Genomic DNA, 17,841 nt, shown 5'->3' on the forward strand with positions numbered 1-17,841 from the left:
AAAATTTTTTAAAAAGATTTTATTTATTTATTCATGAGACACACACACACACACACACAGAGAGAGAGAGAGAGAGAGAGAGAGAGAGGCAGAGGGAGAAGCAGGCTCCACGCAGGGAGGATCAGGCCCTGGGCTTAAGGCAGCGCTAAACGGCTGAGCCACCCAGGCTGCCCTATTTTCAAATTTTTTCAAGTGAACACTCTCTGTGAGCATTGTTGAATTTAACCACATCAATGCCACACATCCTGTGTCCCTCTCCTTACCTCTCACAATCAGCTGGCTTTGGTGCTCCACAGCCGCTGCCTCATTCCGGGCTATGCAGGTATAATTCCCATTGTGCATGAGGGAGAGATTGGAAATCCGTAAGGAGCTCGTGAAGTCAATGTTGTCGATGGTCACCCCAAGGCTTGCTGGGATTGGCCGGCCATCCTTCTGCCAGGTGATTGTGATGGGTAAGTCCCCTGAGACCACAACACATGGGATAAAGACACGCTGTCCAATGGAGAATCTTGGAAACTCAAAAGGCTGGATAAAAGGTGGAACTGAAAGAAAGAAGAGAAAACATAATAAAGATGGCAACAAACTGCCCACATGCTTTACATTCTCTTTTCCTTCAGACCTCATGCATGACATTGAAAGGGGAATACAGTCACTGCTATAGCATGTAAATACATGAACTAGAAGATTTGAAATTGCACTATCCTGTTACTTGATTTTTCTCATCGTTCTAAATGAAAATCATGGCTTAATTTGTACTTCAGCAAACATGCTTAATTTATTTCAATAGACTTTTTAAAAATAATCATTTTTGAATGAAAATATTTCAGGCTCTGCACTCTTCATGTAAATACTGTGAAAGAGACATTTGGATTTGATTTTCTCTTAGATGCTTTTGAAAATGATGTATATAAAAAAAGATTTCTTTCCTGCTCTGCTAGTACTAGCACAATAATTTCCATTCCCCCTTTAATGCATTCCATGGCTTGCTAATAGGCATACTTTAAGCCTGTTCAAAAAAGAGATTCTAGTTTCACCATTAAACATTTTTTTGTAGGACTAACATCCAACTAATAGCAAATGTTAATGGAAAAAGACTTATTTTATGTTAGGATAATCACATCTTTACTCTGTGCCCCTCAATTTTACACAGTCCATGTGCATGACCTTAAGTTATGAACTGATCCATGGCCAGTTTTCTGAGTTGCTGAGATGTGTTGCTAATGAGGACAAGGTCACAGCTTTCAACTTGGCCAGCCATGGACACAGCCAAGCTCAGTCTGGAAAGCTCTTTTCTGATTTAATTTTCCTGATAAACTCCTGTTTACCCTCTTGCCTCAGGACCACTCTTCCTCAATAACTTCCTAGATGTTTTCACAGGTTTTCAGAGTCATAAACTGTTAAATTGGAGCCAGAGAAGCCAACTTTGAATCCTACCTTTGTTACTTATTGGTTGTGGGGTCATGGGACAACTTTGAATCCTACCTTTGTTACTTATTGGTTGTGGGGTCATGTGTGGGTCAAGAGTATCAATATGCTCTTCCTATCAGCCCTAGAGGGTTATTATGCACAGTGTCACTTTGCAGATGGAGAAAGTAATTCTCAAAGATATTACTTTGCCTTTGGCCATAAAACTAGTCCAGAGTGAGAGCCAGACCTTCCCAATTTTATTTCATAGACTTGGAAATGTGCAAGGTTGTAAACTGAGATTATTAACCATGCAATAACTTAATATGAACCAATTATTATACCAGCTGATTTTATAGAAGGAAATTATTAAATCGAAGGATATCTACAGAATTTGTTCACTATATCAATTGTAAGTACATTTCAATTATCAACTTGGGGGAGATGTAAGCGATCAACCTGAGACACATCTGAATGGAAACCATTCATTGAGCTCCTGGTACGTGCTTGATGACACTGTGTGTGCTAGGCACACAGCAATGAACATAATATATCAGTCTCTGCCCAGTGGAGCTTTCATACATAGTCATAGGCAGCAGCAGATGTCAACAGAGCAGAGCTGTGGCTATTCTGCTATTTAATATTATTATTACTACTACTATATGCTTTCAAGAGCATAGGATCTAGGACACAGAATTGCAAATACAGCCAGTTGGAAGGACTAGTGAATAGATGGCTCAAGTCAGGTCTTACCAAAGAAACCAACAAGCCAACCAACAAAAAAAAGTTTAAGGTGCCAGTGCATTCAATGTCAAAACTGCTGACAGCGATTCTCCATGTAAACTTAGAGCTTTGAATCTGCAGTGCATTGATCTGACACTGGGAAAAAAAGATCTTGGGTTGTGGTGCTACCTGGTGCTAGTAGAAAAGATCAGGTTGGATTAGGCCGTGGTTATTCATAGTTGATATTAGGCAGGGAAAGTGACAATTTGTAGCAAAGTGCTTGGGTTTCTCTAAATGTTGCTCCAAATGGCATAAATGTTTACTACTGGTATACATATTATTAACACTGAATAAACTATCTTTTTTAAAATAAAAAAGTAACTATATTTCCTCTTGTTTGGTTCCTTACTTATCAAAACTTATTGTCAGTCTCCTCAGACAAACCTAAGAACTTACTGGCTATCTGAGTTGTAAATCATATTTCTTTTAAGATAAGAACTTCGGACCCAGACTACCTGGGTTAAGTCCAGCTATGCCACTAACTAAAGTCTTTAACTCCCCTCTGTGCCTCCATTTCCTTATTGGTAGAAGAAAGGGGTTTCTGTGAGGTGTGAATGAGTTAGCAGGGAGTTCAGGAACTTCCAAGGACACTTGCAAGCAACAAATCCATTGCTTAGTGTTGGCTTTATTTTATGAGGCTTTAAGGTGAGGAAAAAAACAAAACAGTTAAGTTGAAAGATGAATTGGCAAGGGAAAGGACTCCATTTCTACCAGTTATAATAGGGAGAAGACAAATATAAGGACATACTTTCTATTTCCCAGCTCAAGAAAGAAAGACATAGCATATTCTCAATCTATTTAATAAGAACACAATATGTAGGATGTACACTGATTATTAATTATAAAACTGTCTACTTTTAGAGCAAAAGAAAGTTCTAGAATAGGGAGATCAGGTGCATGTTACTTTCAAGAACAGAAACAAGAAGTAGCTACCAGGATTGATTGATTGATTGATTGATTGATTGATTATTTATTTATTTAGTGGGTGCACATGAGTTACGGGGAGGGGCAGAAAGAGAGACACAGAGGGAGAATCTTAAGCAGGCTCCATGCTCAGCATGGAGCCAACCATGAGGCTCAGTCTCAGAACCCTGAAATCATGACCTCAGTCAAAGTCAAGAGTTGGATGCTTAACCGACTGAGCCACCCAGACACCCCAAAAATAATCATGATTTAAAAAGAAAACAAAAACAAATTCTATCATTTCAAAATTTCTGGACTTCATTGGTTTATAGAACTGTAAGGGATATAACTGTAGTCCCACGAGTACGTTTCAGAAACTTGAAACATAGAAAAACACTCCTGAAGAGCCATGCCTAAAGACGCCATCTCCAAGGCAGTGAAAACAAACACTAGAAAGCCCATGTGCCTACTTACTCTCACTTGTGCTGCCCAAAGCACAGTCCTTCCATTCAACACTGTGTTTTAAACTATCACAACACTCAGCTGTCTCATTCTTAGCCTAAACCAGATGCCAAGAATGCAGACATACTCATGCAGGCTCAGTGAGAAGGCACAGTTAGCAAACAAGAGGGCAAGTGACCAGGCGTAAACCTTATAAAGAGTAGACCCAAGAACACAACATGCACAGCAGCTGGGGGACACTGCCCTTAACCACCAGCATGTTCACAATTAATACATAATCACAGTATGTAATTAAGTGTCTAGTTACATACTCCAAATCATAAGTTATAGTGAATGTATTATATAGTGAAAAATATATTTCTGAAATATTTTAAAATATAGCCAGCCAAAAGGCACATGCATATCTGAGTCAGTTAAGCATCTGCCTTTGGCTCAGGTCATGATCTCAAAGTCCTGGGATCCAGCCCCATGTTGTATCTGGCTCCCTGCTCAGCTTTTCCCTCTCCTTTTGCTGCTCCCTTGCTTTTGTTCTCTCTCTCTCTCTCAAATAAATAAATAAAATCTTTTAATAAAAGTTAATAGAAGAAAATGCAGCCAGTCAAGAATGCTGCACCCAGCAAAACTGTAATTCAAAAATTGAGAAGAGACAGATTTTCATAGATAAACAAAACAGAGGGAGTTCACCACTGGGGCTGCCCTATAAGAGATGCTAAAGGAACTATTTCAAGTTGAAATGAAAGGACACTGGGCTATAACACAAGGCCATATGAAAGTATGCGGTTCTCTGGTGAGAGTAAATATATGAGCAAATATAGAATACTATATTATTGCAATTTTCATGTGTAAATCCACTTTTAATTCCTGTATGGAATTTCTCTTATTTAATTTCAACTAGGCAACATATAGTACATCATTCATTTCAAATGTAGTGTTTAATAATTTCTTAGTTGCATGTAACACCTAGTGCTCATTGCATCAACTGTCCTCCTTCACGCCCATCACCCAGTGACCCCATCTCCCCACCCACCTCCCCTCCACCAATCGTCAGTTTGTTTCCTAGAGTTAAGAGTCTCTCATGGTTTTTCTTCTTCTCTGATGACTTCCCATTCAGTTTTCCTTCCCTTCCCCTATGGTCCTCTGCCCAGTTTCTTTTATTCCACATATGACCATAAAATCTATGAAACTCTTAATGGCTATATATCATCCAGAAATGTAATTTAACATTAGTAACATAAAACATTGAGGGGTGTCACTATAAAGGAAAAATAATAAAATATTTTAAAATATATTTAAGGAAAAAAAACTATCCAAAATAATTAAAGATTTCCATGATTAAAAAAAGAGGATTCAGTTAGAGGGAAAAGTCATTTTCCCAGGATAACGTCAGAATCAAGTTTATTATTTGCTGTTTTACTTGCCACATTACATCAGGATGCACCTTTTAAAATGGAGATTAAGCCATCAGACAGATTTGTGGATTATATCACTTTTCATCTCACTATCTCCAGCACTTTAGCCATAAACACATGTCTGGTGTATACATTGATTATATTTTTAAAAAAATATTTTTTTTTAAATTTTTTTTTAATTTTTATTTATTTATGATAGTCACAGAGAGAGAGAGAGAGGCAGAGACACAGGCAGAGGGAGAAGCAGGCTCCATGCACCGGGAGCCTGATGTGGGATTCGATCCTGGGTCTCCAGGATCGCGCCCTGGGCCAAAGGCAGGCGCCAAACCGCTGCGCCACCCAGGGATCCCTAAAAAAATATTTAATTAATTTATTTATTTGAGAGGGACAGATAGCAGGAGCAAGGGAGAAGGGCAGAGGGAGACTCCCTGCTGAGCAAGAAACCCTATATGGGGGTGGACCCCAGAACCTTGAGATTATGACCTGAGTGGAAGGCAGATGCTTAAACCACTGAGCCACCCTACATGCCCCTTAAGTTTTCTTAAAGGTCCCCAAATTGTATATTTTACATTCGTAAGTTATAGAATTGAAGGCAAAAAGTAAACCAAGTGATTCAAAAAACGCTTGTAAAAACTTTGGTAAAGTCACACTGCTCGCTTTATATGGTTCATTAGTACACCTCTTAAGGTAAATCCTCTGAATCTTGTTGACAGCGAAGGCTTGTAATATCACAGGAGCAGAAATCTGGAATGTGACCTACAACAGGTTGGGACTTAACCTTCCTACATGAAGCATGTAAATATCTGCTAAATGTCACTAATGACCAGGTTTGCTATTTCATTTCCCTTTGCTTGTGGGGCTCCTCTCTCCTAGGCAGTTGGGAACTATGAATGCAGCCAAACGTTAGTTTCTACTCTATCTCTTTCTAAACCCTGAACAAGAATGTTAACTCAGGGTAATACATTTCTATGTGTTGTCTCTCAAGAATTAACTGTATATTCTTCTTCACAGGGAAAAAAAAAAAGAGCTTTTATTTCTTCCCAGGGGGAAGTATGACATAGAAAAGAAACATGGGTTGGGTGTCAGCCAAACTTGGGTAATTTGCAGTGTTTACCTCATCCACTTTCTCTAAGTCCGCAATTTGATTTCTTCCTGCATAAAGTGATGACAAGGAATATAATTAATGAGTGTTGGTGGGGGCTTCACATAACACTCAGGCATAGGGCCTAGGGGTGCACAGAAGATGCTCAGTTTGCATTGCTCTCTTTCCTCTTTCTACCTTTTTTTTTTTTTTGTCCCAGAGCCCACTGGGAAAAGTCAAATACATTACATGGATGTTGACACACACAGGGGCTGTGTTTGTACCACTATATATAATTTTATTAACTCCACATTTGTCATCTCTTCTCTGATGGTACTTCAATGCCTTGGGGCTCCACACAGTCCTCAGGTTGATAGCTCCTGATCTCAGACTGCTCAAGGAGCCTGCCTCAAGCCAGTCTTCTGGGTTACAGCAATGGGTATTCTCATCTTCCCAATTCCCCTTCCCCATTCCATCCAGCAACCTCTCTCTTTTTATCCTTCAAGAAGTTTTCCTGTTTTATATCTTGCCTGCTTCCCAAAGTCTCCAAAAATTGTATCTGTAAATACTATCCATTATGGGAATGCAAATCCCATGGCTGATTTCTCAGAGTTCAGTTCCAATTACACATGCATCTTCGGTGCCTGTCCTCCACTAGATATACCCAGGACCCTCACAGGCTTACAGCCTTATTCTGTCCACTGAAATGGAAGCTGTGCTCTAAAATCATCAGGCTGATGAGCATGTGTGGCTTGTGAGTTGAGCACATCATTCATCTGTCTCTCCACCCATAAGACCAGTTATTTGTCCAATTCTGCTACTTTACAACATGCTTTAGATTCCCAAATTGTCAATTACTAGCCCTATGCTGTATAGTTCTCTACTCTGTTATCACAACATGATTAAACTCTCTTCTACCCATTCCAAGAGGCTGTTATTCAAGATTGTACAGTGGAAAGTATCACAGGATGGATGGCATGTGAGTATGAGTATAGCAGTCTGTGCACATGCCTATTTCCTTACGTAGAGTGACCAAAGAGGCAGAAGATGTATTGAGTCTACCTATACTTCCCACAATTAGTGGAAAGAATAGTGCCTTGTATATCTTAACTGCATAACAGGTTTTGAAAATACCTTTTAGAGGTGACAATGAACTTGTGTTTATACTCTGAACATTAGACAAGCCTGAATTTGTGAATAGAAAGGGAAATATATCCAGGACATAATAATAACAAGATGATAAGGACAAAGGTGAGGCTCTGTTTCATAGTCTGATTAGTGTAAGAGCTCAGGACTTCTAACTTGAAGTCCCACTGAGCCATCTCTCCTCCTACTGGCAGGGTGAGTTGGGTAGATAAAGTTAGACCTAGCCTTGCTTATTTAGGCATGGCCATCTGGGCCAGTTGAGAACTGCTATGTGAGCTTGATCTTCTGAGCCAGAGCAGCTCCCGAATCACCATGAATTATGTTGCTGGTCTTAAACCTGTGTCTGCTGGAGAAGGACAGGCATGAGGCAAGAGAGACAGATACATCTGTATAGAATTAGAATTAGGTTTATTCAATTATTGGTATGATAAATATAATTTGAAATTATTTTTAAGCAAATTAAATGAACCAGTAATATATTCTCAGGAATAATAAATGTTGCCACAACCTCTGCCTCTTATGGGTGTTTATAAACAGGTGAGTGTTTTATAAAAGTTTACGAGTTCACAGATCCCACGGCAAAATGACGTGAGGGTGGGTGCCTCATTCATTGGAAAAATTCATACAACAAACCAGAAAGGAGGTTAAAAACCTGAAGTAAGTAGTTCAGCCATGTTCCCCCTACTGATTCTATGCTGGTAGAAACCTCATTTCTTGATGCCCCATCCTGGCCTTCGTTCCTATTTCCCTGATGACTACCTACCCCTCCACTCCAATGTCAGCTCCATGCCACTGATTCCCCAATCTACCAATCAACCAAAAACTCCTTCTCAAACTTCATGCCTGCTTGTTTAGTTGTCTGCTACTCTCTTCATCTTGATGTCCCATAAGCATCTCAAATTCCCAACCAAACATACGAGTTTTCCATTAATCTAAGCTTCATCTTTCACATTCTCTTTCTGTCTAAAAACCTCCTAACTGCAAGAAGCTCAGAAAAAATAAAAGCCTTGCTAGTTGTGCATTTGTCTTCTCTCCAGCCACTAGCAGTGGGCTGCTATGTCTCTTCTACTTCATTTCTCAATATCTCCTGCTCTGGCTCCTTTTCTTCCAAACACACAACCTCCACCTTTTATTAAAACTTTTTCAATTGAGCCTAATGAAGCTTCCTATTTTTTCATCTTTCTGCATTCCAATCCATCTTATGTACATACTTCAACAATATTAATATCTTGAAACACAGCTGTATGTCCCTCTGCTCACGTCCCTCTGACTCCATTATGTCACCACTTTTAGGTGGTGAAAGCAAGCAGAGGTAACAAACACCGCAAGATCTGAAGCCTGTCTCTATACTGACTCATCCTGCTTGCCTCCACTGGGGATTCTTTGTTTCAGTCTTATTGACTCTGAATGTAAGGAACTCCACCCTTCCCCGATTACTGCCTCTTCCCCATCTGGACCTCATTCCCACCCCTACCATCTTGTGGCATGAACACTCAACTCATAGGTTAGCTACTTTGTAGACCTCTTCAGGCTCCTTTGAGACTCAACTCAGTTTCTCTTGAAAAAGGAAACCTTTTCTTGACTCCAGACTTCCCATCCCACCTCACTAGCAGAATGGTAGATGTCATCATCTCTATTTCTAAAAGATCTCATGCATACATATTTATTTGATGGTGTTATGTTGAAATCAGTGCTTTCCTTATTCATCTACCCACTGCTCTCTCACAGTGAGCTGAAATATTTCTCATCCTGTGCTGCTTCCTTTTCAAGACATCTACTACCTGCTGCTATGAAGTAGTTATTTATCTGTAGGTTCTCCTACTAATTCCAGCCCATTAACAGTAAATGCACAGATATTACCTGAATAAATTAAAGAAATCACAGGAATCAAAGAACTGAAGAGGTTCTCTGGCTTACAAATTGTTTTGATGACAAAAGTCTACTTCAGTTAGGTGACCATCATACACTGTGATCCTTTTCATTTCTCTATTTTAAAAAGATTTTACTAATTTATTTATAGAGAGAGTGAGAGCATGGAGGGAAGGGCAGAAGGAGAGGAAGAAGATGGCTCCCCACTGAGCAGAGAGCCAGACACATGACTAGATCCCAGAACCCAAGATCATGACCTGAGCTGAAGGCAGACAGATGTCCATCCAACTGAGCCACCCAGGTGCCCCCCTTTCCATTTCTTGTTTGAAATATTGAATTAATGTCATTATAGAAAGTGGGAGCAATTTAAGGAAAACATTTTTAGGGAAAGTGTTTAAGATGCATATCTCTAGCTATTTGGCATCTATGTAAGTGGTAGGAGTTGATGCATATGGAGACATGTAGCTCAGATTCTTTTTCAAGAAAAGATGTGTGCCCCAGAGTCTGGGAATGATGTCAGGTAGTACCCTTCAGTTATCAGCTACTCTGAAGACTGTTCCAGCTGCAGAGATCCACTTCACGAGGGACATGCTCTTTCTGGGGTGACTACCTCCAATGACTGATCAAGGAGGGCAATTCTGTCCCAACGCAACAGCTCTGAAGGACTCTTCTTTCTCCAGAGCTCCCTGCAGGGATGCTAAGTCTGTCACCAGCCTGTACCACAGCTCATCTCCTCCCTGTGCCCAGTCCCTCTTCTTTGCTTTCCTTCCACAGCATTGATTGTTGGAGTACTCCTTGATAAACACCTTATACACTAAACTCTCTCTTAGAGGGAGAGAGTTTGCTTCCTGGAGAACCAAACCTACAAGAATTTGCTTCACCAAAAGTGAAAATTGATCTACTGTCAATAACAAAGCCAAATCTATTTGTAAAACTGCCCATATATACTCCATCCAACCATCCATCTATCCAACCAAGCAACCATCCATCCATCCATCCATCCATCCATCCACCCACCCATCCATGTTGTTTTTACTCATTTCAGATTATGACCAGAGGATAATCATTGTGTGTGCTGGGTTCTCCTTTATTAAGACCCTTATGTATTTGATTGACAATATCTTCCTATTCTCCTACAGAATAGAAATATTCTGTCATTGATAGAAGCAAGGAAAAAATTGTTTGAAAGTATAATTTTAAGATTCTGGGGCATCTGAGTGGCTCAGTCAGTTGAGCACCCAACTCTTGGTTTCGGCTCAAGTCGTGATCTCAGGGGTTGTGAGAATGAGCCCCACATTGGGCTCCATGGCCAGCGGGGAATCTGCTTCTCTCTCTTTCTTTCTCTCTCTCTCTCTTGCTCTGTTTCTCCTTGCTCATGCTCTCTCTCTCTCTAAAATAAATAATTAAATCTTAAAAATATTTACTGTTCATTACCTTTAAAAAGTCTGTGTTTATTTGTTGGTTGGTTGGTTAGTTTGTACTTATTTAGGTGTCCCACGTTCAGCCAGTGTCCAGAACTGAAATTTTGTCTTTCACACGGGGTTATGCATATTCATAAGCTCACTAATATACATCAAACAGAACTAAAGTGAGTAAGAATTCAGTGCTAATATTGGAGTCAGAGCTCAAGGACTCCCAAAAGGCTCAATTCAGAAATACAAGAGAGCATGACAAATATAAAAAATAACACACATATGCACGAGTGCCAAGCATATACACACCCTGCTTGCACCAGAGAAAGGGTTCCTAGCAGGTGGAGGCCTAAAGTATAAGGTCCCTAAGCTGAATACTAGCCAACAGAGTAGTCAGTTGACATAAAACATGGTGTAACTTTGGAATAAATCAAAGACAATAGTAACTATCTCTTCTATAGTGATTTTTGAAACAAAGTGTTTTGGATGATCAGATTGTGAGACCTATAGAGCCATAAATATGACAACATAAGTAGATAGGTAAGAAAAATAACTTTTTCTCCCCAAATTGTTTAAAATTACAAATTAAGCCCTGGGAGAAAATACAATTAAAGCATTCTTAGGAAGAAAAAAATCCTTAAGGCACAATGTAGAATTATAATGAAGAGAAAAAGGAACTGTTGTTCCCATCAGCTGGAAAGTTACAAATTGCACATAAAGAAGAGGAAAGACAAATTGCTTAGAATTTTAGAATTTGTGGGGGTAAAACACTAAAACTAACTCTGATAAGGTGACAGCATTTCCTTCAAAAGCACTTTCAAAAAGCACGGGTCACTTCTGCTATTGTCAATCAATGGTTGTCAACCATGCTGTGGTGTAAGGACCTGGATGGTTTCCAGAAGAGATTCTCATCCCTAGTCATGAGAGATGTTTCTTCATGGAAGGTATTCATGGCCATAGCCATATCATACTGAAATGAATCACTTCTTTAACATTTAAAAAATGATAAACAACTTGAGAATTCATGAGAATTTATGCATTTAACAATTAGAGTCACCTTGGACTGAGGAGGATGCCAGGTTACTTTCCCCTTTCCCCCACGCAATAATGTGTTTATACAGAACACTTAGTATAAAACTGAGCCATCTTCTGACATATCCAGACTAACTGGCATCTCTAATATTTAAAAGAAAAGCTATTTAAATCATCATGGCATCAAGAAAATGCAACCTACAATATCATAGAGGGAGACAAACCATAAGAGACTCTTAAATCTAGGAAACAAACTGAGGATTGATGGAGGGGAGAGGGGTAGGGGGAGGAAGTAACTGGGTGATGGGCATTAAGGAGGGCACGTGATGGAATGACACTGGGTGTTATATGCAACTGATGAGTTATTGAACTCTACATCTGAGACTAATGTTATACTATATACTGGTTAATTGAACTTAAATAAAATGAGTATAAAAAAAAAAAAGGAAAATGAAACATAGCTCAGGTCTTGCTAATCCAGGTGGAGAAAAGACTCATCCAAATGGGCTTCAATTACTTTGTGTTTATATCGATGGAAGCAAAGCCATGTGACTCTAACCAGCGGGGATGACAGTGAAGCTACATGACAGGGATAAGAAAGATTCGTAAAAGCACTGGCATCCATTTTAAAACTTAGCTCATTTTTCCAAGTAGCTTTTTTTACAAGGATTGTCAGTAATAGCATGTTATTTACTTGAGAAGTATTTTCCATGACACTGACTGAGAAAAGGTCACCCTTCTTTAGAAGCTTGGTTATTAATTATAACTGACTTCAAGTTGCTGCATTTCTTGAGCAAAATGCTGAGATACAGGGTGCCTGGGTGGCTCAGTCAGTTAAATATCTGACTCTTGATTTTAGCTCAGGTCATGATCTCAGGGTTTGCGAGATGGAGTCCCAACCACACCAGCCTCTGCACTGAGCATGGAGGCTGCTTGGGATACTCTCTCCCGCCCTCTAAAAAAAAAAAATACTGAAATACGTCATAGTGAAACAAGGGTATAAAAAGGCAGTTACACTATTTTAATTAAGCCCTAGGTCAATTAAGTTTGTTTGATAAATTTCAGGGCACTGAATTAGCGATGTAATGAAGGAGCAATATCATTAATTGCCTAAAAGAGAGAAATAGTATATTTGTCCCTCTGTATTCCATCCACACAATATTCATATCAGTATAAATTTGCAGAACTGATTACATAGACTGCTGTCCGTGCAGTCAGGCCAGCTATGCAACTGTGCACTCTCTGCAACTTTTTCAATTTCTTCATGGTGGGGATTCAGACTAGATGAGTTTTAGCACTAACATGTTCTGAGTCTTTGAGTGAATGATGCGGAGGTGTTGTTATCATTCCTAGACACCTTGAAAAACTCGGGTCTGTAGAACCAGGATATTTTGTCCCCATGCTTAGATTAATACACATAACAAGCAACTAGTTCTTTCTTGAATAAATTAACAAATTCTGTGACTGAACTGAATAATTAGGACAAAGAACCTCATGTGTGTGGAAATATGATGAGAAATATATTGATGACCATTTAGTATAAACACATATTTTAAACCTAACTATTAGTCCTTGAATGAGTCTATCTGGTACAGAGGGAAGGTAGAGAACAGGAAATAGAGAATAAATGGAAACTATGGGACTATCGATATAACTAATATCTAAAATAACTTCTGACTAATCTTTAATAATATTAATCTTTAATAAGATTAATTAAAATAAACACACAAGTGTTTGAAACATGTAGACATGTTTCAAAAGTCATACACATACACTAATAACAATTGGATTCATTCAGCATTGTAAAACAAAAGGCTACAGAAAACCAAGAGTTGAAGAAATGGGGAAAAAAATCTACCATGCACCATTAGGTATTTATCCAAAGGATACAAACATAGTGATTCGAAGGAACATACACCCCAATGTTCACAGCAGCAAAGTCCACGATAGCCAAACTATGGAAAGAGCCCAGATGTCCCTTGACAGATGAATGGATAAAGATGATGTTGTATATTTATATAATGTAATATCACTCAGCCATCAGAAAGAATGAAATCTTTCCATTTGCAATGATGTGGATAGAAATAGAGGGTATCATGCTGAGGGAAATAAGTCAATAAGAGGAAGACAATTATCATATGACTTCACACAGATGTGGAATTTAAGAAACAAAACAGATGAACATAAGGGATGGAAAGGAAAAATAAAATAAGATGAAAACAGAGAGGGAGGCAAACCATAAGAGACTCTGAACTCTAGGTAATAAACTGATGGTCACTGGATAGGAGTGTGGTGGGGAGATGGGGTAACTGGGTGCTGGGCATGAAGGAAGGCACTTGATTCAATGAGCACTGGGTGTTAACATGCAACTGATGAATAACTAAGCTCTACCTCTGAAACTAATAATACACTATATGTTAATTAAAATGAATTTAAGTAAATTTTTTTTAAAAGAACAAAAAGGCCTAGAAAGATGGGTTTCTCTGAAAGGAAACAGACACACCTGTCTTCTCTCCCAGGGATGTGAGAGATGGTTAGCTGGAAGACAATGACTCACTGTTCTACTCCTTTGGGAGCTTAATGGAAAAAGAGGAGAGTTGTCCAGTGCTGCCCTGGAGGGAGTAATGTGACCAGGGAGAAAGGGGATAGCTAGAGAAGGCAGATTTGCATCCAACAAGTGGAAGAACTGTGTGGTGATCATGAATCAGGATGGGCTCAGAGCTTGGAGTGGGATATGCACAGACCGTGTGCAGACAGAGTCTAGAAAAATTCAGGTAAGTCTAGGGCAAGGCAAGTATTACATGGTAGTCTCATGTATGTGATCTCTACATTCATTTATACCCTCTGGCTCTATCTTTGTACCGTCTATTCATGCTATGTTGGCATCTCTCATATATTCATTTATGTCTATCTATATATGAATATAATACACATAAATATTTATTTACACATGACTTTAACCCATGCATATATTTTACAGTTACATGTAAGTAAAATACACAAATAGCATTTATGTCATATATCACATGTGCACAAACATGTATAGTTGTGTTATATGCCAATCTACATAAAAGATCCTACTGTATGATTTTGGATCATTGAAAAAAGGTTTTTTTTTTCTAACTTAGAATATCATCAGAACATTATTGCTTAAGCACTCCCTGAGGGTCTTTATCTATGCGTGTGTGCATGGGTATGCGCACAAGTGTGCATATTTGCAAAGAGATTGATTATGGGTTAGGCAGCAGAAGTGCAATAATTTTTGTCATTCTTTTTTTTCTCATCTCCACTTAATTATTTCCCTCTTCTAGTTCCCATGTTTAACAAGCACAAGTATTGCAAAATGTGATTTCTCCTACTATCATAATTTTAACTGAGTAAAAACCAGCATTCTTTCACTTCAAAACAAATCCAATACACAATCTTCCTCTTTTCCTCTACCTAGAGAAAAACAATGTGGGGTAGTTTTTCCTAAAAAAAAAAAAAAAATTAATGAAGGGTTTCCTTGAAGAAAGGTACCAGCTTAATTTTCCAGAATTAGGGGGAAATTACAAGGCCTTCTACCTCCAGGACAAACCCATCTGAAGAAGACACTCAAGTGGATTTCGGAGCTCAATTCTGACATCCTAATGAAAGCAAAGCAGTTCTCTCTTGTAGGAGCTCGAGAGCGAGAGCATGAATACTCAGCCAGGGGAGTAAATGCAGCCATTGGGCCCATCAGTCAGCAAGGAAGGGTGGTAGTTCAGCAAGCAAGGGTGGTGCAAGTCCTCCATCTCATCAGCCTTCCTCTGTCACATTGGGATATTAAATTAACCTAGAGACTCTAAATTCCCAGTTGAAATCATAAAGTCCCACAAAAGGATTAACATTTAACGTCTTCCCCTACGTTCCTTTACTAGATCTGTTTCCTCCCATATTATTCATAATAGGAACGATACCTTCCCTACGTAGTTGCTGAAAGTCAATACAAACATTTTGTGAGTGACTACAGTTCATGGCCACACAAGACCCAGCAAACAGGACCCTAAGTTAAATACTGCTCAACTTTAAGGTGGCACTTGAAGGAGAAAACTAGCTTGAAACACCACGTTTTCAACAAACAGTACTATCAGTGACTGCAGGAACAGGTGTAAGGGACCGAGAGAGGAACATCATCCCGGTCAGAGGGAGGTTCTGGGCCTAGTTGGAACAGCAGGGAGGCTGGTGGTGCTCTAGCTGGTACAGCAAAGGAGCAAGAGTCGGCAATGGGAAGGGGAATTGGGTGGCGCTGCCAGAGTTGTCTCTGTGCACAGAGCTCTGTCTCTGCCCAGGCCAAGAGACATCAGCTGTCAGGAGCTCCTGAAGAATGATATCGTTAGCAGGCAATGCTCCTGGCCACTCACTGAGAAAAGGGCGCGGAGCCCTATTTTTAATTTAGCATTCACCTCCCCAGCTGCAGCCACGGCCACACTGCCAGGCCACTACGTTCACAGAGCAGGTGCAGCGTTCGATAAAGAGCCACACCGGAGGCAGGATCTGCATGTCAGATTGTGCAGAGGCTCATCCCTGTCAGGCAGCAGAACACAAAGGGTCCCTACGGTTTAGTCGGAAACGCTGCCAATGACACCTAATTCTTCCCTCGGTTTGGAATCAGGCATGAGAAAGCTGCATGTTAAATCAGGAAGGGAAAACACTACAAGTACTGTGCTGAAATGAAATATGAAGGAGCTAATGTTTGTGATCGCTCTTGCTGTGTTTCGAGCATCATCATCTCATCTCATTACTGGCAAACATTTATTTAAAAAACTCATGAAAAATAATTCCGAAAGCTTGATGCTTCTCAGACACTCTTGACTACCTATAGTGTCGACTGCCTCTCTCTACTAATGTGATCCCTCCAAGTCTGTATTTCAGAGTTTTCATGGTCTGGATCCAGAACGCTGGTCCTGATGTTTTCAACCAAACCCTACCTTCCATACACCTCATCCAAGCCACTAACACCGTAGGTTCCCTGTCTCAGGCTCTCCGTCACCCAGACCAGGACTTCTGAAGTGGCCCTGGGTCCTCCCCCACCCTCATTTTCCAAATCCATTTCCCCTTTTACTTCTCATCAGTGTCACTAGGTCTCATTCCCTTTCTTAAATGAAGCTCTCAGTAGCCTCACACCTTTTCTTTTCACATAATCCTTTTTTTCTTAACTTTTTAAGCAGCCTGCTTCCTGTGTTCTTTGCCTTAATTTCTCCTCACTTTCCTCCTGGCTTCCCACTGCAATGCAGATTGCTTTTCTAAAACACACTACAGGGTGGTATTGGAATCCAAAGATGTGTATTTGAATCCTGAATCCTGGACATCTCTGAGCAAGCCTCCTGCTTGCTCTTAATTCTGTTTTCCTGCTTATCCTTTATCTACATTGCAGAGTCACTGTGAGCATTAATTAAGGTCACACATATGAAAGTGTTTGTAAACTATAAAGTTTTATATAAATATAAATAGAAGGTGACATTTTTATGTAGCAGCCAATTAACTTTCCTGGCAGTGCTGGTCCCTAGCAATTAAAACACTCAATTAGGCACCACTCAAGTTCAATATGGCACCTAAAATGAGGGAAAAAATGCTCTGAAATGTGTTAAATATAACCCTGCTTGTTAAATTGAAATGAAATTTAAAAAAGGGGGGGGGATTTTGACTTTCATTTCTCCCAACTGGTTTGAAAGCAGCACAATTGTGCTTCTGATTGGTTAATATAACTCAGAACTGCTTAAGGTTTAGGCATTATCAATAATTAACAGGGTATTTAAATCGATCTTTGAAGGTTTTTTTCTTTTTTTTCAAATTTCCTAAGTCAATGCTACAAAATAAGCAAAGGGCCAAGACTATTAGCAAAAAAGACACAACTGGAAAATAGAATTGTTTCCAAATATAATCTAATATATACACACTCACACATACTTACATATAAACTCACACACAAACAGCGCAGCATTTAGTGTTAATAGAGAACCCCCGGTCAGGTCACGAGATGAAAAGAGTGTCCCCCCGCCCTTTGTGGCATTACTGACGGAAACGAGTGAGTCCACTTTGCAAGGAAGCCAAATTATGAGCCATCGTATTTACTATTCTGAAATTATCTAAATAAAATATTCACTGCACAGTCTCACAAGAAAAGTAATCGAGCTCTATTTATATAAATATTATAAGAACAGACTGCTTTCCCACTCTGATTCGCAGAGAAAGGAAAAAAAAATCTGTCTTCTCTAATTCAGTTGATTTCTTATCTCTTCCCTTATCATAATCTTTATCATAATTGAAATCAGTAAGGGTTATTAATTTTTTAAAAGCATGGATAGACTACAATCCCGAC

General features: G+C 39.4%; 1 protein-coding gene across 3 annotated transcripts in view; it reads right to left on the minus strand.

Moving 5' to 3' along the window:
- Positions 1 to 17,841, minus strand: part of DSCAM (DS cell adhesion molecule) — a 732,791-nt gene that overhangs the window by 261,989 nt on the left and 452,961 nt on the right. For all 3 annotated transcript variants that reach the window (XM_072807037.1, XM_072807038.1, XM_072807039.1), the window contains exon 9: positions 264 to 542. In XM_072807037.1, the coding sequence (XP_072663138.1) occupies positions 264 to 542 (279 nt within the window). The remainder of the gene's footprint in view (positions 1 to 263; positions 543 to 17,841) is intronic.

The sequence above is a fragment of the Canis lupus genome, chromosome 30 (assembly GCF_048164855.1).
Source record: "Canis lupus baileyi chromosome 30, mCanLup2.hap1, whole genome shotgun sequence".
In the NCBI taxonomy this organism is placed as follows: domain Eukaryota; kingdom Metazoa; phylum Chordata; class Mammalia; order Carnivora; family Canidae; genus Canis; species Canis lupus.